We start from the raw sequence: 25,873 nt of genomic DNA, 5'->3' as shown, positions 1-25,873 counted from the left end.
AATTATAAATTAAAAAGGGTCTTAGGCATTTCCAGTACAGGAATGCATTTCAAACAAATGAGTTCTAGACTCTCATGAGTGATTGTACACAATGTAATATCATACAAGATACAGAAGTCTTTAAGTTAAGAAGCATATTTTTAGTTAATTAGGCAGTTCCCAGGGGAAGATCTGCTTTCACCATCACACACATCGTCATGGCACACATTCCAGCAGGCACTGGTTGCACATTCAAACCCTAGCTGCTCACCCTTTGAGGCCTCTGGCATTCATAGGCAAAAGCCAAACATGACAACCACACTCTGCATTTATTGACAACATGTTAGGATAAGATTTCTAACCACAGACTGACATCATTTTAATGATACAGTATGTGAGAGTGTTGCCAAAAAACAAAAAACATCATACACATCTGGTCTTGTTGTTTAATGAAAACAAATATTACAGTAATTCTTACAGGAAAACCTGCAGCACGTCGTCACAATTCATTTGCAATACGGTTCACACGTGGGGAATGTGTAACAATCTACGTTTCGCAAACAATTTCACATTACAAAAAAAAAAAAAAAAGGGATAGTTTTAAAATAATCACCTCTCAACACTGGTTTAAAATCTAAATACCTCAAAAGTGAAAGAAACAGTGTAAATCCAGGTCTAGAATATACATTGGCTGTGTGCTGAGTTGGTTGCAGCGTCAGGAGTCACATCAAATTCACCAGATCACGAAGACATAGTAAGAGTGTTTTTTCTCTTGGAGTCCCGCCGTGGGAATGGCACAAAGCTTTTCACCTCTTTGAAACATAACCCTGTGATAAAAAAAGGAGGAAACAGTTTGATTTGATTGTTTAAATAGAAAGCCATTACATTCATTTATAGAAACTGAAGAACCACAACAGATCGTGTGGCTGTGGAGACAAAAATGTAAAGTAGTAAAGCAAGTAACTAAAAAGTATGACAGAAATACTGTTTCAACATTTACATTATCCACTGCAAGACACACATTTGTGACTTATATTTGTTACTTTGTCATGTTTTCATAAAACATTGGGAAAAGCCTGATTAAAAAAAACCCACATCAATCCTGTGAGCTCTATCCAGTAGAGGGCAGTACATTAAAACAATGCCTTTTAAATACATGCTCAACACGTAATCGCACCTTTCTTACATTATGGCCACTTCATTCTACGACTGTTACTTACGCTTCCAATCATCCAGGGACATTGTGGCGTTGTCGTGGCTGTCATCGTACGGCGCAGGTTCAGGAAAGTCGTCTGGTTCCCGTAAGCTGTCAAAGTACGGATGCTCCAGAGCGAGTTCGGCTGTGGGCCTCTCATCTCCATCCAGGACCAGCATCTTTTCCAGAAGATCAATACCTGAAAATGGTCAGTGGTGCAGAAAGATGCAGCAATTTGATCAAAGATTTAAAAAAAAAAGAAGAAGCTATTTTTAAAAAGGCTAAGACTGAATAGAAGATTTTTATTGATGTTTGGCAGGTGGCAGGTTGCCGCAGCCTCTTCAGCTGACAAAGATGAAACGGTGCTTGTAACAGTCATATCATGCACTTGTTTTCAACCAATTTATTGTCGCAGATTTTGACACAAAAAGATGCAAATAAGCCAGGCTGTTATGCCAAGAACATAAGACGTACCACAGAGGGAATTTATTCTGTTTTTTTAACCAACATGCTACCAAGTGTGTAGAAAAAGAGAAAAATCTCTTCTGACCAGCGTGCAGCAACAATAACATTCATCATTCTGAGTCAGAAAGCACGAAAACTGGCATGACATCCAAAATGAAACACACAACAAATCTCTGACCCCAATGGGTTGTGGTAAAGCAGTAGTTTGGACAGGAGGAGACCATCATTTCAAACAAAGTTGGGAAGAGAATATAGTTAAACTCACCATGTACACTGGCCCTGGGAAACAATGTTGAGAAGTCTTTTCTGGGATAGCGAGGGAGGGCTTTGACGTAATTTCTTGCCTGTTTCAGAGACACAAAAATAATAAATGTGCATAATAGAGAATAATATAGAATAGTTTGTGTATAGTCTCTGTAAATATGAACCAGGATTGTTTCATTTCCATACAGTTCAACAGATAAAAAAATCATTATGGCAAGTCACTAAACCTGTAAAAAAATATATATATATATCAGTGAAATAACCTTTATACTTGAGTTGATTGTTATATGTATATATATATATATGTATATCAGATTGTGAGTAAAGCTTATGTGTGGAAATTTGTCTTGATGTTCTTGTATTCTTGCCTTAGAAAATTTAAATACATTTAAGGATAATTTAAAACAAAAACTACCAATAAAAAGCAACTGCAGTGTTATTGATAAAATTCCACAGCTGGTCCTCCATTCAAAAATGACTATCAAAGATTTACATGAGAAAAAAACAAGATAAATCAACTGTGTATATGACTTGTCCCACATTTTTAAAAAAACCTATTTTATGACATAAAAGGGAGATTTCAATCTTTAGAAGGAGCTAAAATAACATTATAGAATTATCTTGTAAGTGCGGTACTAGAATCCAAGAATTTCCATTAAAATTCAGCCAATCGGGAAACATCTGTCAGGAATTTTGACAGTTTCTGTCAAATTGTACTTTCATGATTGCCTGGATCCAGACCCTTGATTCTGTAGACTCCACCGAGCTGACTGATACAGTTCAATATGATTTTTTTTATATAGAGACAATCTATTAAAAAAACAATTTTAGGAGACTTTACAAAGAAAGAAAACCAGTTTGTCTTCTTCAGCTTCTCTGAAAAAGAAGAAAATCCCCAAAGCACATAACAAAAACAACCCAATTAACAGCAGGGTAGAACTAAGACTGAGCCAATCAGCACCATGAATGCTCGTCAAGTGATGTCAATTTATGAGCCACAACAGGGCTGCTTTGCTTGCTTAGTTTAGGCACTCCTGAGGCATAGCTTTGCAACAACAAATGGAAAAACTAGTTGAACCTTGCTCCACCCCACTCTTAATACTCCAGTGAGGCAGGTATGCTGACATGGTTACACATCTGCGATGATTTAAAATCATGTTAAATTCAGCTGACATTGAATAAACTAGTGCTTTCCCCCAAGAAATCTGTTAACAGAATGCAATGTCTGCAGGTGAGATGGATTCTGCTTAATATCAGGCAGCTTTCAGGACATACCTGTATATTCATGGCCTACATTTACTGGAATTTCTCTTACCTCTGGAGTATCCAGCTTCTGTATGAACTCTGGTGCAGGGACTCCGGTCACTTTCATGATCTGAGTCAGCTGGTCCATGTCTGGTAGTGAAGGGGTTACAGTCAAGGATCTTTTTCAAAACCTGATTTAATAATTAAATGTCCACATAGGAGCAGTGGAAAATACGGTTTCCAGACAGGCTCATAAACAGAATAATGAAGGTAAAGGAAAGCCACAAAGTGACAGAGTGACAGTTTTATTTGCTGGTAGGCCTAATAAATCAGTAAAGTGCACCAGGTGCAAAATGTAATAACTATATTACAGTGAAGCAAAAGCAGCAATGGATTCTGCCTCAAGGAAATGTGTTGCTTTTTCCGCGTGTAATTTACCATAATTGCTTCTTGTGTTCCATTTTGTGCCCAATTTATTGCACTCACCATCAAATAAAAATGTCACTGTTTCAACAAGAGGCAATCAATATCCTTTATCACTACAAATGTTTGAAAAAGTAATATTTAAAACTCAATAAGAGTTATTAGGAAATCACAGTTTGTTTTCATCTACAGAAAGTCCTTATTTTACATTACGCAGGCTTAAAAATGGGCAAGCCACATGAAAGGATACAGTCTTTCCCTTTAAAAAGGGTTTTTCCATTGATCATTTCAGCCATGATACACCCTACAGACCAGATGTCCACTAGAAGAAACAACAAAAGAAAGAAACATCAGTGAGTGAGCCAAGCAGAACACACATCAGTGTTTTAAGTTTAGCCAAGGTCAGTAGAAATGAGGAAGATGGCCTTTCTACGCCACAGCTCAGTTCCTACTCACAACAGAGCTGAGTCTGTTCTGCTGTTAAAACCCGGGGAATATCTGGTGAGTAACATGATCTAGTGCAGGGTGTAAACCTGCTTTCTGTGCTGCATTATTCCTGAGGAAGCTGTTTACGAAATGAAAAACCACTATCTCCGACAGAAACATAAATCTCGGGAAAGTCAGACTTATTGCACTGACAATTTTTGTCATGGGAGTCTCAGCACTATCGGGCTGCTGTCAGACTTGTCTGTATCAACTGCTGAGAGAGAGTGAGGGTGGGGAAAAAAGATGTCGTTTCCAGATACCCATGAATCCTCAAAAGCGTTTTAGGAACTAGTGACAGGATTATAAAACTTGCTGATCCACAAAGTGCCAAACAAGCTCCTTCTAAAGCAACATGTTTTCACATGACAAACACCAACACATACAGCACCGAGGGGCCAACAACGAGGTAAACATATGTAATAGCTACAATTGTCTTGCCAGTCTGTGTGTAGTGCATCCAGTTCAGAATGACCTCAGGCGCCCGGTACCAACGGGTCACCACGTAGCCCGTCATCTCTGCGTCAGTGCTGCGGGCCAGCCCAAAATCCAGGATCTGTATCAGCACCATAGAACCTGATCACAATCTGGCTCATAAGCACTGCATGCGACAGACAGTTGTTTATATATTCAATAGACTGAGAAGGTGTTGATTTTTAAATGCAAGATGTACATACATGTATAGTTTTTCTTATGTTCAACATAATGTTACGTGTTTCTAAATGAAGAATTTTGAGCCATATTGACAAACACATATTCACACGTTTGCTGATTTTGCTGCAGAAGCTGCCCTATTATGCAAGTATTGAGTATACAAACCTTCAGTTCGCAGTCTTGATTGACAGCCAAGTTTCCAGGCTTAAGATCCTGTTAAAGACAATGAGCTGAGTGAGGGTTACTTAACACACAGAGTAATTAACAAGAGGTTTCATTTATTGGAGTGAAATTGAATGTGGTGGGGACAACAATGATGATGCTGGATCAGCTTCAGCTGTCAGTCCGTCTAATCTTCATTAATATGTAAAAGATACCTAAAACCTTTTTATAAAACCGTTGCAGTTTTTTTGATTCCCTTTCTCTCTCTTCTTAAAGGGACACTATGTAATAAATTAAAGGTGGGGTCTGAGATCTTGGAAAAACGGTTCCTGCAAGCTATATTTTTGAAAATACACAACCTTGCCTCTCCCTTCAGCCCACCCCTCGAAACCACGCCTTCAAAACACATGAACGAGTCACGAGTCTGTGAACGTGCAGGGGGGAGGGGGGAGGAGGGCTGATGGTTGATTGGCATGTCAGAATCCAATAGAAGTAACTCTCATCATTACTTCTATTGGTCGGACATTTCCTCTTGCTACACCCTCTACAGTGGACTAAAATATTATTTTTTTTTCCAAACATTTTATTTTAGTGGGTGCAATGGGGTCATGAGGAGGTTTTCAGACAATATGATAAAAAATGCTCCAGAAAACATCTCATACCCCACCTTTAAGTCATTTATTAGCGCAAATCAACATATTCATTCATAAATTAGTCCTCATTGGTGTAAAATTATCTCTGTCAAAAATCTCACTTATCCTCCTGAGTGAAGAATAACTTGTCTGTATCTACATAGAGCGGGCAAGCTCTATGGAGGCTGCCATGTTCTTCCGGTCTATGAAAAACGACGAAGTGCCGAGAGGGACAAAAAGCACTTTGAATCGCGTTTTCCCCAACGCCAGGCCTGCAAGCGGAAATGACGTCATTTTGACGTCACGTCCGCCGAATGGCTTATTACTGGCGCTAATGGTAAATAGATTTTATCTCGTAAATTATCCCACTAATTATGCATTTATTGTTACCAAACTTCTGCCGTAGTACACATAGGCTCTTAACTCACAAAACGAGGCATTAGAAAGTTTGTAAGTTTACCGGGAGTTTATTTAAAAGAACATCCAGATAGCAACTACACACTGCTGCTAACAATACCGCTGCGTCGACGTCACTTCCGGTAACTCCCGGAATATGATTTGCACACTAAAGGCTATGTCAACTTATGTTATCTGACATGTTATCTGTCATCTGTATTTATAGTGTTGTTGTATGTGTGTTATGTAATCCTTTGTACTGTGTGTCTTGATGTCTTTTTGTCTGTATGGACCTTGAGTCTGAAGCCATAGCTTCTTGAATCTTGACACATACCGCCTGCCGTAGTTCAAGAAGTTGCAGCGCACATTTGAAAACGCGAGGCGCTAAAGAGCAAATTCATTCGACTTTGCAAAATAAAATTGCACCACTAGATGGGGGACGAAATTACATAATGTCCCTTTAAACAAAGAGAGAGTTCCAGAAAAGGGAAGAGTCAGTCTGATACTAGTCTTCTGTACTCTCACCTATGCCTGGTTTTACTTTCTATACTCCACAAATACATTCACAAGTCTTGACACTGGAGCTTAAAGGAGTGGCCTAACATCTTGAGACATGCAGGAATACATCAGAGGAGTCAACTGATCCTACCTGTTGGGGCAGGATTTGATCCAACTTGTTAACAATGATTAATTAAATAAATATTCCTAAAGCACGGGAAGAAATGTGTGTCTGCAGTCTGACACAAGAAATGTATGAAGTACCTTAACATATACCTGTAAACTGTTTTTCTTAAAGTAAAAAAAATGCTCCCAAAATATTGTTTTTCTCTCAGCTCTGATGTCAGCTTTTAACAATCACATTCCAACTTGTACTCACCCTGTGGATGATTCCCGCCCTGTGAATGTACTGCAAAGGGAGAAACAGAGAAGGTCGCACACTTTTACTGCATATAAAATAAATTATGGCATTCTGTGTTCTTTATCAGACTGTTTGCATTATAGTTTAACACGCACATCTGGTTACTCGACAAATGTCTTTAACAACAGAAGCCACGAAGAGTTCGATCACTTTCACCTATATAATATTGCTGCTAATGCCTTTTTATTTTGGGGAAGCGCATTAATCAGTGTTTCCTTGCTTTTATACCACTGTATTTCTCAATAATCATGTTAAATCCAACAAAACTCTCTGTTTGAACTGACATATTTAATGATACTTCTCTCATGTAATTCTGGTGCTTGATGATGAAATTGAGTTAGGGAAAAAGTCTCACTCGAAGTCCACACAGCATCTGGTAGATGAGAAACTGGACTTTGTCTTCAGAGAGATGACCTCGCACCTTTGACAGGTCAGTGTACATGTATGGCATCACCAGATAGCTGAGAAAAAGTTGAAGAAGGACAGTGAGATGCCATGTTATTAACCAAATCGTGATAATGCCGTAAACCGTGTCTTCACATTTTCAATGAGGGGTAGGGGTGGGCGATATGTATCGTTTGCGAAATTATCGTGAATGTTGTTCTGACGATGAGTAATTTTGCAATATCGAGATATAGGCAAAAATAAATAAATAAATAAATAAATAAATTTTTTTTTTTTTTTTTTCAATCGCCAAAAATCAATAAAGTGCGGCGCCAGTGGTCCTCTGCCCTTACCACAGCGCCACGCCCTGCTTTGAACGCTCTAATTTTTTCAAAGTAAACGCTTCGGACCCCGCGGGACATTCAGCTAAGAGCATCGAGGGGGCGCCGAGAGGCAGCGGCTGGGACAGACGGTAGCTCGCCTCGCGGCGGGCTGTCAGCTCGATCCCGAGATCCAACAACGAGCTTTTTAACTGCAGCAACTTTAAGATACGCTATTGGAGCTAGAATTACCGCGGCTGCTGGCAACAGACTTGCCCTTCAATTGATCCTCGTTAAAGGATTTAAAGTGTCCTGTATTGTTATTTTTCGTCACTACCTCCCCGAGTCGGGAGTGGGTAATTTGCGCGCCTGCTGCCTTCCTTGGATGTGGTAGCCGTTTCTCAGGCTCCCTCTCCGGAGGGAGAAGTAGCCTGAGAAACGGCTCGAGGTTATCAGTCACCAAAGCGGCCGGGGCACCCCGAGAGGCACCCCGCATGGGTTTTGGGTCTAATAAATGCACGCATCCCCGAAGGTCAGCGCTCGTTTTGCATGTATTAGCTCTAGAATTGCCACAGTTATCCAAGTAACGGTAGAGCGATCAAAGGAACCATAACTGATTTAATGAGCCATTCGCAGTTTCACTGTACCGGCCGTGTGTGCTTAGACTTGCATGCTTGTGTTCATTTTATTGTGATCTTAACGCAAGTTTTAATTTTTTTTTTAAATATCGTCAAAATATCTTTATCGTGAAAATCCTAAAAAATATCGAGATATTTTTTTTTGCCCATATCGCCCACCCCTAATGAGGGGTTTGGGGTCTTTCTGTGTGTTAAAAGTAAAACTCTCAATACACGGTTATCATTCGCTTTACTGGAGGCTCCTGAGGAGCAGCCACAAATTTGCAGTTTAATGTTTTCATGTAGCCCACTAAGCCTAGTTAGAAAAATAATCAGTTAATCTGAAAATAAACTCAATAAGAATATTTGTCCATATTACAGTTTAAAGTAGAACTATTCTGTATTATCAAATAGGAAATGTTATCTTGTGCACTTTATTAGTAAGCATAAATATTCCCAGAGTGCGGGAACATTTTCTGAAAAATGTGCATGAAAATAATCAGAATTTGGCTAAATCATTACCTTTGATTGTACACCCTCAACCCCTAGGCTTTAAAGGTGACATATTTTATTCTTTTTTTTAACAATTTGAGACAATTTTCTTTCTTTGCTCAAAATACCAGTTGGTTTAAGCACAGTGGCTTGTCTCAACCCTGTTTTCACAGCTGTCTGTTAAGAGTCTGTTTGGAAAGGTGGAGACTTAGCAAGTGCTCAACCAAGTGTTGGACTAAGTTATGTAAAAAATCTGACAAAAAGAGGTTGTCGCACATGCATAGTCTTTACGTTAACATTACCCTCAAATATATCTTTCCTTCTGGGCTCTTATGTCTTCTGAGGCTGGTGGTAGATGTAAGATTCATGGTCCTCGGTACAGCTGACAAAGAGAACATTTCCACCAGAAGCTGGCTTCATCGGTCTAGCAGTGTGGGGCTCAGAGACAGAGGCTTAGTGAACTTGACGAGTGATGTAATTTTAAAATGAAAATCAGAACGGCTCATTAAATCAGGACCTTTTTAAACAAAGGGGTACTAAAAAGATGCCAGGGTTGTGTTTTTGGGGAGTTTTATATTTGCTGGTTAAAGACACCAAAAGATACGCTCCCAAGAGCAGAAAAAAGAGATTTTTTTCCATAATAAGTCTCCTTTAAGTTTAAAACAATGCAAATTTGATTGGGTTTAAACGACAGATACATGCATATGTTGCGTTTTTGTCTTTTAATGAAGTGATTCATCCTTATCCGTTCGTGGCTGTTAGTCATTGCTTAGGCCTCAATTCCAGTTAAGGTACATAACACTACCGTTCGAGAAATATTTGAGAAAACAGTTTGGGAGAATGCTTTTTCGCTGGCATGCCGATACCTTTCCTAAAAAGCAAAACACCAAATACTTTTCCAAACTCCTCAATTGCTGTGGTATGATGTTACAGCTTGTAAAACAAAACAAAACAAAACAATATGCTCAAACATGAAGAGAATGTATGTCAGATAAAATTTTATTTTGCCTGGTCGCCACAAACGGGCAAAAGCCTGTTTTGCGTAGCCTCTGCAGAAAGTATTTTTTACAGGTGTGTCCTTGAAGACAATCATAAGTGCTGAATGTTTACCTGTGCTGGAGGGGTTTGCTAATATGTCAAAAATACTCACAAGTCTTGGAAGTCATCCAGGCCTGAAGCAGGTGTAAACACATCCAAAAGACCTATTACCTACATGGAATGAGACAGAGGGCGACAGACAACATAATGTTGGAGACACAGGAACAAACCAGCGTTTGCATCATCTCAAAAATGAACAATAAAGTGATTTCAAGACCATAAACACCATGTAAAACCTACAATCTGTTGAAAGATGCAGGAGAGGTATTGGGCTCAATTGACTCACATTTTCATGCTTCATGTGTTTGAGTAGTCGGAGCTCTCGATAGGCCCTCTTTGCAAAGATCTCTGACTGGAAGGGCCTGTGCAGCTTCTTGATGGCCACCTTCTCGTTAGTCTTCTCATTTATTACTGAGCTGTGGTAAAAGATGAAAGATCATCAGCTTAGTTGCAAGTCTACATGTGCCTTCTAGTTTCATTATGATTTCACTCCAAGTCTGTCGGTCACATTACATTGTGGGGCTTTTTTGTCACTTATATAAAGTCATGTAAAATAGTAAGTACACTGTCTTTCAGTTGAAAGGATTTAATTAGCAGGACATAAAAATAATAATAATCTAGTACTTATCAGACCTGTAAATGAAGTGAATAAAGTGAGAGATGAACAACAACATGACATCTTACACCCTGTTATTATCTATTTGACACAAAGTAAACCATAAACCACCACATCATCTAATCAGGCTGAGGTCTGAACCTTTTACTGCACCACTGCAACACCTTGATTCTTTCCTATTTAAAACATTCTGTTGTAGATCTGCTGCTGTGTTTGGGATCATTTCCTGCTGCATGACCCACTTTCAGACAATCTTTAGTTGTCAGACAAATGCTCTCACATCTGACAGCAGAATACTTTGGAATACAGAGGAGTTCATGGTGGACTCAATGACTGCAAGGTGTCCAGGTCCTGTGGCTGAAAAACAAGCCCAAATCATCAGCCCTCCACCACTGTGCTTGACAGTTGGTATGAGGAATTTCTGCTGATATGCTGTGTTTGGTTTCCGTCAGACATGTTACTGTAAATTATGACCAAATCTCCACTTGGGTCTTGTTGGAGAAATTAATAGTGTGGCATTAAATGGATACGTTTAAGTTACATGAACAGATTTTTGACGTTTAGGACAGGACATCATCAATAAAACATCATTAGAGACTTTAGGAATATTACCAGAAGTACTCTTTTGTAAATCATTGTACGTTGTCGTGTGAAAATGAACAATCTTTTTATATCCATTTCTATATTCTCTTCAGATACCCTGCCATTATCACACCCTTTTTTTCTGGATAACAAAGTCTGATTCTGGCTTTCAAGTGTTCAAGTGTGCACATACTTGCTAATATACAATTATCTAATGCCTCTGACATATTTAATAGCTCAAGCACATTATAGGGTATTTCAGTTATTAAGCATGGCTTTCCTTTAAAGTTATCATAAACTGTTAGTTACAAAGTACTGTGCTCACCACATGCACTAATTTACAGAGGAGAAAATACAATGCTCTTCCATAAACATCACTATATATAATACAAAATTAAAGTGTTGTTGTCTGAATACCCAGCAAGTCTTCCCCTTAATTAAAAAGATATTTCCAAAATCTCAGAGCCTGAATACGATGTATGTACCCAACCACAAACTTACATTAAGAAAGCCAACACCATGTGAATCATTTATGGAAGATTACTGTAACAAAGCAAAGCCTTGTAAAAAATCTACAACAGGCCACAAAAGTAAACTGTGTGGCTTGTCCAAAACTGTCAAACATTTTAATTCCTTTCATGAATTTTCTGAAGGCCTAGGAAATGTAATTCTATAATCCCATGCTTTTCCAGGCCGCCTAAGACTCTGAAAACATCATGGTAAAGCAGCAGAATACATAAAAACTTTGATTTTGCTCATAAAGTGAACCGAATAAACGACAATGGCATATCTTATTCAACACTGATGATGACTGACCCCAGCAGGCTGAGGCGTTCATCTTATGGCTTTATGTGCCTTTAAATATACGTAGAATATGTCACATCTACAGTGATTATAATATAGCCCCATCTCCTCCATCGTTGTACAGTGAAATACATATATGGCTGAAAGGCACGTGTTATGGTATATGTGCTAAGACAAGCTGGTAGGATGTGGTGAAAGATGCCAAATTCTTTAAATGTTCTTTCTCGGCTATGTCATCAGTGTTGACACCGTGTTGGTGTACAGGATATCGCCCAGGCCCACCAAAGACTGCATGCAGCCAGTGTAGCTGACGTTCACGACTGCTGGGCTCAGATAAAACACCATTTGCATACAGTACAGTCCCAACCACCACACGCACGTCATGCCGCGCGCAGTAAATGATAAGTCACTCACCACACCGAGCCGTACGCCCCGGTGCCTATCTGTTTGAGCCGCGTATATTTCTCCGGGACTTCCCACACCGTGCTGTTGATTTCCTCACGGGAGAAATGTCCCTGTGCCTCCATGATGAAGAGGAACAGGCGAAGCTACAGAAAACTTCTCCCTCCCACAGTTCGCCTGTCACTTGCTCAGACAGCAAAGCAAAACAGTTTTCAAGTGCGACACGCTACTTCCACTTCCGGTAACGGTTTTCACAATATTCTCCAGTTGATGAAAAATGGTGACTTTTGTGTTTACCCTCCAGGCTTTTACGTTTATAGTGGTTTATTAAAAACATTTTCGCTTTATTTTTTTTTGTTTTACATTAATAAATATCAAACCGTTAAAAAAAAGATGTACTTAAACTGAAGCTTTAATTTGAAAAGAAACAACACAATTTCCGGTCGAAGGCTGAATTTAAACAGTCCCTCAATGGCAAAAGATTAGTTTTTTTAAGCCTAAAGGACAATTTAACATGTGGCCACAATTCTCAAGAAAGTATTTCACCACAAACAATCACGTTTACCATGTTGAAAATAACCAATCATGCTCAAATCATGAGATCTCCTGTGAGAACTATCTGACGGCTTGCTTGCTGAAACATACATGACATGATTTTCTCCCACCCACACATAGTAGGTGTTACTTGTCATGAATAATTGCCGTATATTGCCAGAAATGTATGAATCATGTCGGCCTACAACAGGATATTCACACTTACAGAGATGTAAGCCTGGAGATTTTGACTTTGTACACATACAGTGTGGGTTTAATATCAAATTGACAACTAAGAATCTAAATCTATTAAAGTTCACAGCAGTCAGAGTGATCTTGAACCCTAATGCTTAAGAATATAAATTTAAAAAGAAAAAAATTCAAATTTCTTTAAATTCCTAAATTGTAACGAGTGAACATCCACTGAGGACCACTGGCAGTCTCAGTCTCATTTTAGGCAGTTTTAGGCAAATTTTAGGCATTTTAGGCAAATTTGTCAACAAGACAACTACGGAGAGGATGACGACGACGATGAAGATGAGGATGAGGAGGAGGAGGAGGACGAAGATGAAGAGGAGGAAGACGAAGAGGAAACGACTTCAGAATCCCTGGCTCAGCTTAAGTTAGACGAGACTGCTGCCTAAAATGAGACTGAGACTGCCAGTGGTCCTCAGTGGATGTTCACTCGTTACAATTTAGGAATTTAAAGAAATTTGAATTTTTTTCTTTTTAAATTTAAATCAACAGGAAAACAGCATATACTCATGCACCTACTTTGATAGGTGAGGACTCATAGGACTTGTGTAAACTTGTTAGACTCTGTGGGTGTTGTGAGCAGGCAGAAACTACAATTTGAACGACTGAGCTGCTTAAAGATGAAACGTTTCAGACTTTCTGTGTGTCTCATTGCAGACTGAATCAAAAGTAATGTTATCAAGTATAAAGTATCAAAAAGTAGTTCAATTCGGCAGGAAAAGGCAAGCAAACACAAAGGTGCACAAATAGTGCAAAGAAAGTGTAATCAAGCTAACTGATTACATGGTAAAAAAGAAATAATGTGAACAATGTTCTGACACATCTGTCATTCATGTAATGGGGGCAGTGTTTAAAGTAAAAATGGTTGATGTGGCTGTTTTTAAGAAGGTTTCTTTTTTCTGATGGTACAAAATTAAATTCTATATCCGAGGGTTGAAAGCATTATGGATCAATACTGGTGACTCAGCCTTTGCTTTGCAAGCTGCTGAACTTTTGTGCTCTCAAAACCCACTTTACAGGCTCTGCCTCGGGAGTGAAAAAACCAACGTGGGTTTCAAAACCTAACCTACAACACTCTGTTTAGTCAGGTAATGTTGGAAAGTAAAGTGTAGCGAGGGATTAAACATAATAAATAAATGAAATGGACTAGTTTTTCTCCCAATATGTACTTACCAAACAAAAAAATATATAGACTATTGATGACATAAATCAATGATAGCTTGTCTGAACACAACCTGAACTCTTTCCTTTGCCATTGAACATTACAATTTCCACTTAAAAAAAAAAACTAACAAAAAAACAAACAGCATATATGTTTTTTAATCTCTCTTGCTCTGGTGTACTCTGTGCTTTTGGTGAGGTCCACATGGCTGTACCTTGCAGAGGTGTGTCACCCATTTGTTACACTGACAACACTTACTCTGCAACTCTGTGTTATTTGTAAAACTCCAGGGAAGGAATTTGGTTAGTTTTAAGCATTAGTTTATATGACGAGTTTGCATACACCCCTGTTGTTTATATATGGACTCTTGTTGCTTTTGGGGAGAATACATAATCAAGTCAGTTGCCTTTACTTTGATTTTTCAGGTCTATTATTCTGTTATCACTGCATTCAAGAAGGCTTAGTCTTAGTTATGACTAGCTCTTAAAACGTGTGGTTTCCTGCTGCTCATCGCTCTTTGTACATTACAGGAGTACATTAAGGATCACACGGGCACTCAAGCTGAATGTCTGTTGTTTTTTTCACCCTCTCCTTATTCTTTCCCTTTCCCATCACCTCTTTTCTCTCTGGCTTCTGTGCCAGACATAACCAGCATCTCTCTAGGTCTTGTCCGGCTGTTGATGCCTCCTTATCTTTTGAATTTGGAAGTTTGTCCTTCAGGACTCTCAGTCTCACGACATATTTTGTATCCCTCGTGTATTGCTGGTGTCCTTGATATGTACCTCTTCTCTGTTTGTGTAGTCTGTTTCCTTTCCAGGTGTCCGTGGTCATGTTGGCAGGAGGTTTTTCAGGTCCCGCCTTTGGACCTATATTACAGTATCTTCAATATGCCTTCTGATTTAGGTATTGTGCTTTATTATCATTTTATTCCTCTTTTCCTCCTTCTTCTACTTCTTTTTATTATAATTATTATCATTAGCATTATTGACATTATTATTCTACTCTGTTTAGTCTCTAATCTAGTATTTTGCTGATTTTTTTTTCTATTTATTTACCATTAATGTCTGCAACTTAGGTATGGCTAAATGTACTGGATACATAGCAACAGTCACTTTTTTAAATAATGCGCATATGTCACATTGCTTTTGTTATTCATACATCCATACACTTTCTATAAAAGCTGCCACGGTACACCATCGATGGGTCTCCAATTTCATTCATTTATTTACTTGTTTTTAAATTTCTTTTTTAATATCATTTATTCATTTATTGATCTTGTCATATAAACTCTAAATGAAAAATTACAAACTCTCTCCTCCAAATCCTTGCAAACTGCCAGCCTGGGTTTGGTGCCAGCAAGATCACGAAAGCGTTTTATGCCAAAAATCCAGCATGTTTTTAAGCACCAAAACTGGCCAATGTGAGGTTTTACTTTGGCAGCTTTAGCAGAATAGCAGCTTGTCTAAACTGTCCGCCCCTCTCTGTTTGCACCATCATTATTTAGTACAATGTCTGGGTTCCAGTGAGGACTTTTAAAGTAATTTAGAATATATCCTCTGAGGGGTATGAAGGTCTTGACAAATATTTGCTGTAATCCATCAGATGATGTTTAGGTATTTAACATGATTAATGCAAATGTTGGGCCTCTGGTGGGGCCAGAGAAAGAGTCAAGAAATAAATTGATTTATTGGGATGAAAGAACATAATTTCATGATAATTTGTTCAACAGTCTGAAAGCAGGCAGCTGCACCACTAATACTGTACCGTATGTCTGAAAATAGAGTGTAATAAATTTCAGAACATGCAACACCAACAAAAGCCAAACCTCTTATTTGTCTGAAAAACACTGCTGTTGTTTTGACTTAAACCCAATTTGGTGGACTTCTTTAACCCTCTGGCACCGACAGAAAACAAAGAATAAAGCATGAATGCTCACATCTAGAGTTTTAAAAAATGAGCACTGTTCATAACTGCAATGTTTGTGATTTACAATATAAAGATTAAAAATCAGAATAAAACATGTCCCGCATCTGTGATCTTCAAAGGAGAATTTAGCACCTGCCGTACGCTTAGCTTCACAGTCTAACTTTGAAATGATTTAAACAAGCTAAAAGTTTTCTTCATGTCCTTATTTACTTTGATAAACTTTCTATTTTTCTGGAAGAAACAATGTCCTTCTGTCCTTCAGTGGAGTTGTGCATTTGATATATTAGATTCACACTAATATAGTGGCACATTATACAGTAAGTAAAGCTGCCTACTCTGCATTGTTCTGTGGTATTCCTTTGCTGCCTGCTGGCTAATATATCCAAAATTGGAAAAAAACAATTTGACAGGCATCTGTTGTCTGCCTGCCGTTGCTAAAACTAATCATGAATCCATTTTCTCTTCTCTCTTTATTTGCATTTTGCCAGTGTTTTTGGGTCATCTCCAAAAATAGTTTCCATCAACTGCTTACAGAAGGCCACTCTCACTCTGTCTCTGTAAATGTCAGTGAAATACCAAATTTCAGAGACGTTTTTATGGGTCTCTGAGACACCACACAGAGGATTTTGATTAACTTCTACTGAATAAATCAAATCAGTGTATCTGAAATCAATGCACAAAAACAAAATGTATGTTAGCAAGACTATATTTTATATTGAAACCAAAGTATGATGTGCTGGTGAGTTAGATTTCAGTACATGAAATGTCTTTGTAATATAAGAATTACTCAAAGGTCATGATCAATATTTATTCATAAAGTGACAATATGATAGATTACACTCAAATTATGTCATGTGAAAGTAAATGGATCAAGTAAATCAATGGCATCCATTTGCAAACTTGATAACAGATGCAGATAGAATAGAATAGAAAGAATAGAAAAATACTTTATTCATCCCCCAATGGGGGAAATTCAAATTAGTCAAGTAGCTCAAAAAATTATTAATATTTACAATGATTGTATAACAACAACAATAATAATACCAATTCTAATAAAAATACTACTACTAACTAATAATAATAATAATAAATTACTAAAAAAAATAATAGTAAAAACAATAAATAAATAATGGACTAATAAAAAATAAAAAATCATATTATAAAGGCTGAAACTGCATCTAGAATAATCCAAATCAACGCCGATCCAGGTTAAGCTAAAAAGAATACATCGCATATTTAAAAAAAAATCTGTCCAGTTTAGGTGTGCCTGGTTGAATGGACGTCCCATGTACCAAGGATGAAGTCTTCTTTGTAGCTGGCTAAGGTTTGTCACCCTTTCTCACTCCCATTGCTGAATAAGGACCATCTCATGCCACTAAAATTCTTTAAAAAAATCAAAGATTAATCAATCAATCCAAAATGGCACAGACAGCTTTAACATATTGAGAGCCTCAACCACTTATGATCCTGCTACACACATCTATCTGTCAGTGCATGTCAAGCTGAGTTTGTCATCATCAACGATGGGTGTTGAAATATCAGAAGATGTGATAACAAGTTGCAACTCCGTATTTTCTTTAGCTTAGTTAAATAGCACACAAGATGGAGCTATTGAGCCACAGGAAGAACTCAAGTCTGTGTGGTGCATTTTTGTTTTATTTGGACTGTGTGCAATGTTTAAATCTGTCCATGCATTACGAGTTCATAGAGAATAAACTAAAATCGAAGATGTATGCTGGCTTCTAATCATAAAAGAATAACTATTCTGCAATCCAGTCTAAAAGTCTGTCTTTTTACTTGTAATTTCACTCAGATGATGTAAGAGCTTTTGAAGATGCTGATCTTTTCTTTCAGCAATTGCTTCTTCCTCTGCTAATGCTAATTAACAATTTCTATTCTTTATTCATGACAAATCAGAAATGTAAAAGGCATCACTTCTTGTGTGAAGGAGGAAAGATCTCCCCGACAATAACTGCTTAGAACAGCTAAAAGCTTTTTATTACTTTGCTCTAATAATTGGCAACAGATCCAAATAGAGTGAATGAGACAGTAGTAGATGACACATTTATTTATGTGAACATGTCAAAGAGTATTATTTTAAAAGAAAAAAGCCTCTGGGGGGTACACTGCATCAGCTCTATTCATATAGGGTAGATTGGTGGAGAAAAAAAACTTGGCTTGTCCTCTGTTTTTGCTTGTGATGCAGTTACACTGGCATGACTGGTGGCTTACATGTGAACAAGACAAAGTCAGACATACACATACATAAACATCACTACAAACATGAATGCACACGTCAGCAGTCATACAGTCATGCACTCACTCTAAGCTTGTTCATCCCCCATCATGCCATTCAAGGCAGCTGCCAAAATCTTCTCAATCAAAATTTGACTTGACATTTAGTAAACCCTGAATCAGCAGATAAAGTAGGCTGGCACATAGATGGAATGGCAGGGGAAGCAAAAGAAGGAGGATCTTGTTTCACAAAAGGCCACGACTGGAGGAAGACATGTATTTGTCCCCTATGCCACCGGAGCGCCCAATGGCATTAACCTAATGAGTCTTTACATAGTAATTAAAGGTTCCCCAGTGAATGATGCTCTTAGTTGTTCTGTACCGACTGAGAATTAATTATTAGTATCAATCTATGATGTTATCTGTGGGTGTTACTTGGTTAAGAAGGGAGACAGGCAGACAGTGGCATTTAGCTGTGATTAATGAAGTGACCTTCCCTACAGCCTTGGCTGAGATCTTGAAAAATCTATTCCATTTCAAAGTGACCTCCGGGGGGGTGGCTGGTTGGAACACCCATACACTCAGCATCCAAATGCAGCAAAACACACGCACATACATAACCTTCAGTGCAAGCAGCAGATAGTAGTGCAAATCTAAAAGCTGATGTCAGAAGACATCACATATGATGTTCCTTAAATTCAGATGACACATGACTGAAGATTATCCTAGGTATAGGGTTATGAACTGATGTCACTCTGTAAAGCCTTAGCTAAGCATTCACAGCACTGGAAATGGGATAGTGGAAGAAGCAGTGGTGTTGAGGATTCTAGTGGGTGCCAAAAGACCCTGAATAAATATCCATAGCTTATCCACTGGGCTTCAACTGGGAGACCACATGACAAGAAGAACATAACAAGTAAGATCACATTGATTCCTTACATTTAAAAATAGGACGAAAGAACTGGTTTTCTATATGAAGAGGTTCACAAAGAATACGTGGAATTTATTTGGAAAAGAAGACAACTGAGACAAAAAACCGTGCACTCTCACACTCACTTCTACAATCACCAGTTGATCTAACACAATTTTTTTTGCATGGTGGGAGGAAGCAAGAGTATCCAGAGAGAACCCACGCATACATTGGGGGAACATGCAAACTCAACACAGAAAGGCTCCAGCCAAGATTCAAACCAGGAACCCCCTTACTGTGAGGCAATGGTGCCACCCACCCACCACAGCCCACACTGCTGTTATTTATCTATTTATTGGACCCTTCTAATGTCTAATTAAATTAAAGATTGTAAAATTAAAATTTATTTTAATAAATTAAAGATTGGAAAGCATCTCTTAGATCCTTGTGGAATATCAACCTGGGCTTGAATTAGCTTAAACATATGTACAATTCAAATTTAAAATGTATAGAATTTAAAGATAAGAAATAACAGTTTAATTTTATTCCACTATGGCATATACATTATCCACATGTGGATGTTGTAAATGTACATGTATAATGCTCTCCTCGATTTCTGACATAAAGCTTGAGAACACAGAAGATAATGAGGATTGTATTACACTTTTACTGCCCAAGTGCTTACTCAGCTACAAAACCCTTATATTATATTTATTACACTGCAAAAGCTATTTGGAGAAAATTGCTGGATGTTTAATGCTTGTATTTTATGATATCTTATGCTTTTTATTTTGTGCAAAGACACAAAGAGAAGCTGAGATAGCAGTAGATAGGAAAAGTAACTGTGTTTAGTGAGCAGAATAAGTTTACAAAATTCCATTAATCCGGCAATGACATGGTCAATAAACATAATGGCTCTTTTAAAAATTCTACTCACCTTTCTTCAAACATTTTGGACCCCTCATCCAATACCCAATCCGAGGTTAGGTAATGTATTACAAATTGATGAACACAAAGATGAAGGATTTAAGGACATCAAATTTGTTTAATGTTTTGGAGTGCAGTAAAAACTTTTACGATTTTATCTAATGTGTCCTCTTGTGAGCAACATATTCCATTCCTACAGTACGATGTAACCATTTTACCATATATAATTTGTATATTTTGACCACTTGGCAGCTTAACAAGGTAATAGCACAACATCTTATATGGCTTTTTCACTGTATATTGTAGCTATGACCAGTGTGTTCACTGTCAATTGCAGCATCTATTTCTGAGTTGTGTTTCAACCTATGTAGCAAATCAGAGTCCAGTAATGACTCTCCTTTTAACCCTAATTTTGATGCCAAGGCCTGTGAAAAACACAACTGTTCATTCATTTAGTTGGCAAATACTCATAAGTTAGGCGGAAAAAATGATCTGCTCTTTTATAATCGTTTTTACTGAAAACACTTCAGTTGTGAGTCAATAATGTAATTTACTTTAATGACAGCAGAGTTACACGCTTGGAAACCAAAGCAATAGCTTCAACAGAAAAATGGAGGTTCAGGTTTTTGATTCTCTGTAGTTCTGTTATTTTATGCAGCCCGTTTCATATTGTACATTAAATATGATATATCAATTTGTGTGACTTTATTTCCTTCATGATTTAAGACATTTTACTCATGTTTGAATGACCGGTGGGGAATTTTTTTATGACAGGATGATGCAATTAAATTGGACTTGGCTGTGTAGACAGCTGTCACTGAGGATCAACAATTAAATAATCTTTGACAATCAGGACCCACCCCATGCATAGTTTACAATTCCAAATGTGTCCATTTCATTCAGGCAGCCACCTGGCTCTCCTTCCGTCTCACCCAACATCAGGTCAGCACAGATCACCCACTAATGAGGATGAACAGGGAAGTACATAATTTAAAATACCTCTTCAAGCCTTGCAGATGTTGCATTTGTTTTTTCATAGATTAACTTTCAGTAGCAGATGGGTAATTCACACAGACAATGCCACCAATAGCTAACCTGCTAAGCCTGGTGCATTTCCCAGACAATAACAGCTCCTCGTGCAGTGAAGGAAGTCCCTGTGGTGCCACTTTACAGGGCCTCAGAGGCATGCAAGTCATTGTGCCGTGTTTCATCAAACCCACACTTTAATGATGCTCACTGGCCGGCACATTTCAGACTTCAACTTTACCATGTTTGTGTGCTGGCTGCTTCTGTAGCAAAGTCAGCCAATTTTAATAGCATGCATTGGATGTAATTGTAACATTTCTGGAGCGTTCAGCAACAATGGGCTTTTGGAGGCCAGTACTTGGGTGACCCTTGGCATAATGATCCTACTCAGGGCTTATAAAGTATTCAGGAGATTGACTTTTCAGTCACGAGTGTGAGACTGTGGGACAAAAAAGATAATAATGAACATTAGCCAGCCTAGTGTACTCTTTTGGGAGGATGATGACACAAATAGTAACAGAGGTTATGGGGCCACAAGAGTGAAGGGATGTATTAAGACAGTTCTATGTGTCTGCAAAATGTCTCGATGTCTATATTCAACACTAACACAGCTTAAATGGTTATTTTATTGCAGCAACAGTGGAACAATGTGATGCTATTAGGCTACTCAAAGGAGAAAAGAGCAGCAAGTGCTGATCAATAAAATTTTACAGTCAATCTTAAATTGCCCTGGTAGCCAGTCAAGTGAGGCTAAAGTGGAGTATTAGATGTCTTCTCCACTTAGCTTCTATCAGAAAAGTGGCTGCAGAATTCTGGATAAACTGTAATCTAGATATAATCTGCTGCGTTCGACATCTTTTCAAGGAGGAGTAATTGAGGAGGAGCATGGGTTGCAGTTTTAGCTGGAAATGAATGGCAGAAAACCTCTGGTGTTAAAGTTATGGGAAACAAACAGCATCACTACTTTAAGAAGTTACTCTAAACTTGAGCAAGACTATAAAATTTGTTAGTCTTTGTTCAGAGAGGTTAAATGCACATACAGGCAAGTATTAACAGGATAATGCACGTATACTATTAAAGATTGTTTTTCCAATTTGGTCTTATTCACATACATTTGTCTAGAATTTGCTTGCTGGAATCACTATAAAACCTTGGTGGAAAACACAGTAACAGCAGCAACACAGGAGGAAATGCTGTAAACCAAAAACGGGTAAACTGGTGTCAAATAAAGAATCTGTGCCATAGCATTAAAAATGCTACTAAATGTATACATTTTCATGAACTGGTATTGTCTTATTTCACCGTCAGTTGCACTTAGTACAATATACCAGCAGTGTTAGGATAGTATCTGCCATGTGTTTTTGCTGTCAGCAGTTCTGTTCTTGTTTTCTGTTTTTTTTTTGGTAACTTTTGTGTTCAAATTAAAGTGCTGGGCTGGAGTACTGCAATAACCATGATTTAGATCTCGTTAAAAATCACTTGTGAGGAATGGCCTACAATGCATTTGAAAATTAGATATGGGGCATTTTTAGATTTAGAGAAATAAATAAGTGGAAAAGGGATAATTACAAGGAGAGGCAATCATTTTTTTTTTTATTATAAAGGCTTAAATCATGAATTTAGAAGAAATGAAAACTTTATATTTTAACATTTTAACGAACAAACCCATTTAAAGTTACAGCTCTTTCTTCATGGCTTTAAACTGTACAGAAATGTTTTCATTTGATTCAAGGGTATTGGCTTCGAACAGACTGAGTAAAAAAAAAAAGAAGAAAAACAAATTATAGTTATAAGATTGCTCAACTGTAAAAAATATCATCGCCTCGCAAACAAATGACTAATTGATCACAAAAGTCTGTGCTCAACCTAAGAACGAGAAGAGGCTTTCATGCAGCCGGGAATAAGAGTTGCAAAAAAAGTGCATCCATACAAACTTTTTGCAGAAGTTTGTATCACTCTTTTTATGCTGCTAAGACAGAATCCTATTTTTCTGTATCGATCACACTACGTGAAATTACACTACACTGACTTTGGTTTGAGAAATGGCTGCAAAGATATGAGTTCCAGACTCTAGTGCTCTCAGACTATATGGGCAGACAAAGACAATAGACAGTGAGGCAAGAGTAAAAGAAGAAGGCTTTCAGACTGCAGTGCTTGTTACCAACGGATGCTGTAAGAGGGAGCATCTCTGTACGCTTGATATTTGACTGTTGCTTGAGTTTCTGTCCATGTTTTCTACACAGAGAGTTCACTTGTGTTGTTTTGGTAGCTGCACGTGTTGTCATGTGCTGCTGCACGTGATGTCATCAGTTCAGTTGTTGCCAAGTTACTAACACAACACAACACCTGCATGCATTTAAGATGATCTCTGAAGATTTCCATTATAGCTCTCTCTTAGCTTAACTTAGAATTTCCACCAGTCTGTCAACTAGACTTATTTATCCTAAATCCTTCGTACTACAACAACTTTGGAGAGCAATAAAGTACAATCTTATTAAATTCAATTACATTTTCCAAAGGTAGTAGCCTGTCAATTCTCTTACACACACATGTCATATGTCCTAAAATCATACAACACACAGATACTCTCAATTTTAGCCTCAAACACATTTAATTTAAATTGTTATTTTGTATAAATCTAGGCATCATCCACCTCCTGCAAACAGACAGGATTCTGTTTGAATGTACTGTTAATTCAAGGATTCACGAATCCTATCAAATACTTTGCATAGGGGGATTTAGGACATATAATTTTGATTGAAATTTTTTTCTGAATATTTGACAACAAAAAATTGTGTTCAAATTGAAATGTCTTTATATGCCAAGTGACTTTGAGCAGTGGTGGCTTATCAAATGTCTTACACTGTTGTAATAGAGTCTATATGCATCAAATGAGGTTAAAAGGATATTGTGTGTCAATAAGCCTCTAAATAGTGGGTTTTCAGTAAATGAACAACCCCACCTGTCTAAGATGTGTTATTACAGCGCTCCTCTGACTGGTCCTGTTATGTCAGGAGTAGAAGAGATCCATTCTTATAGCTACAATAACACTGTACCTTATATTCGTCGATCCAGTTTAGTTCTATCCATTTAATATGGATGCATTAATAAAAGATTAATTTAGTGACGGACGGGTTTTCATACAACCCTAGATTAAATGTTTACAGCTTTATTTTGCTTTATAAGGAAAGTGGAGTGCATCACAAAATTACTCCCAGCTCATTTTGAACATTATGGATTGATGGTGCACGGTACTGTTCAAGACAGCACGACGGTGTAAATTTTCTTTAGCCTCCCACTCTGTATTTGCATGATGATATTGCCCATTAGCTCTCATTATACTTGCTGAGTGAATTTACAAACAATAAAGTATGCATGGTATTTTTTAAAGAGAAACCAATCACTTGTAAAATTATTCTACTCCAAATACTTAATTTGTCATCTCTGCAAGTGGTGTTACAAATACATTTGAGGCATTTTATCCACAACTTCTGCAGAGGAAACATTTTGCATCACATAACTAGCTGTATAATGTGATATTACTACAAGACGCCCTACTATTGGAATAATAATACATACAATCATTTGATTGTTTCACCCAAATAATTGCATTTCACTGAATATGATTGTGCCTATTATTATGTGTAGGGACTGTAAGTGATGAGTGGGTAGCTTGTGTGTTAGAGAACATATGTCACAGTGTGTTAGTGTCCAGGCCAAAACGTGTTACTTACGCCTGTCATGGCCGTCCTGGTAGACTCTCAAACCAGCCGTGTGGTGACAGTGATGCATCTTGTCTGTCCAGCTCAGTGGCCCAGAAGACCTGTAACCTGTCAACACACACACATACACACAACTTTTTTCTTCACTGATGAATGCAGCATAACACACTACTGCAGCATCTTGTAAAAGTGTTTGTATAAAACCCCCTGTCACCCAATAAAGTCTATGTTACAGTGTTATAATGTAGATTGACAGCTTACCTGTAGATCAGGCTTCACTCTGTTTCACCCACTGCATTTTGGTTCCGCCGCTTGTCTCCAACCAGCTGTCCATGTTTTTCAGAAATTCATGAAATGATGGCGGCTATGAAAACAAAAGTTGCCTTTTTCAATTACCAATCACAGGCTAATGATGGAGTCTGATGTGTTCGGAAGTCTCTGCTGATTTCTTCAATCTGACAGAAACTAAAAATTATAACTCATGGAGTCAACCCAGACATTTTTTTGTGAAAACAATACAAAAAACCTTACCCTGTGTTTTCTATCCTATCAGAATCATGTGATTAAGTTTTTCCTCATTAAAGCAGTCTGTAGTGTTCATTATTTTTTAAGTTGGCATTTAAAAAGCCATGTATGATGTGATAGTGACAGTTACAGATATTTAGGACACAACTCTGTAGTTTTTAGTTTTAAACTCTTATGGGTCATATTTAAGCATATTAACAAACAACTTACATTAATGTTTCCGTTTGGGGACTTGTTTTTACCTGTCTAATCTCAGACAGTTCATCCGACCTCAGGAGAAATGCTGAAAACACAGGTCTGAAGTAACCTTTAGCTCCATGAAAAGGTACCTGGAGATTAAAGTTTTGGTTAAAATTGACCTTAAGTTTACAGTATATACATGTGAAGCACCAGCACCCACCGTTACAAAAACAAACAAACAATAAAACAAAGGTAAAATGTTGAAAAAAAATGGCAACAATTCTTAACATTGGCCATGAAACGTTAAATAAACCCAAAAGGATGGAATAACATTGAAGT

The 25,873-nt window shown here is 37.8% G+C and overlaps 1 protein-coding gene across 1 annotated transcript; it reads right to left on the bottom strand.

Annotated features, from left to right (window-relative positions):
* Window positions 1-411: 411 nt before the first annotated feature.
* On the bottom strand, window positions 412-12,343 carry mapk13 (mitogen-activated protein kinase 13). The gene is made up of 12 exons (XM_075476247.1): window positions 12,145-12,343; window positions 10,015-10,144; window positions 9,781-9,839; window positions 7,173-7,278; window positions 6,776-6,805; window positions 4,874-4,921; window positions 4,496-4,610; window positions 3,822-3,893; window positions 3,219-3,298; window positions 1,905-1,983; window positions 1,200-1,373; window positions 412-806 (listed from the first exon to the last, which is right to left on the bottom strand). Exons 1-12 carry the CDS (start codon window positions 12,255-12,257, stop codon window positions 721-723), a joined length of 1,092 nt encoding a protein of 363 aa, XP_075332362.1. The 5' UTR covers window positions 12,258-12,343; the 3' UTR covers window positions 412-720.
* Window positions 12,344-25,873: the final 13,530 nt, after the last annotated feature.

This window comes from Odontesthes bonariensis, chromosome 10 (assembly GCF_027942865.1).
Source record: "Odontesthes bonariensis isolate fOdoBon6 chromosome 10, fOdoBon6.hap1, whole genome shotgun sequence".
In the NCBI taxonomy this organism is placed as follows: domain Eukaryota; kingdom Metazoa; phylum Chordata; class Actinopteri; order Atheriniformes; family Atherinopsidae; genus Odontesthes; species Odontesthes bonariensis.
Note: the sequence above shows the minus strand (reverse complement) of the source record. Positions and strands in the feature narration are given on the sequence as shown.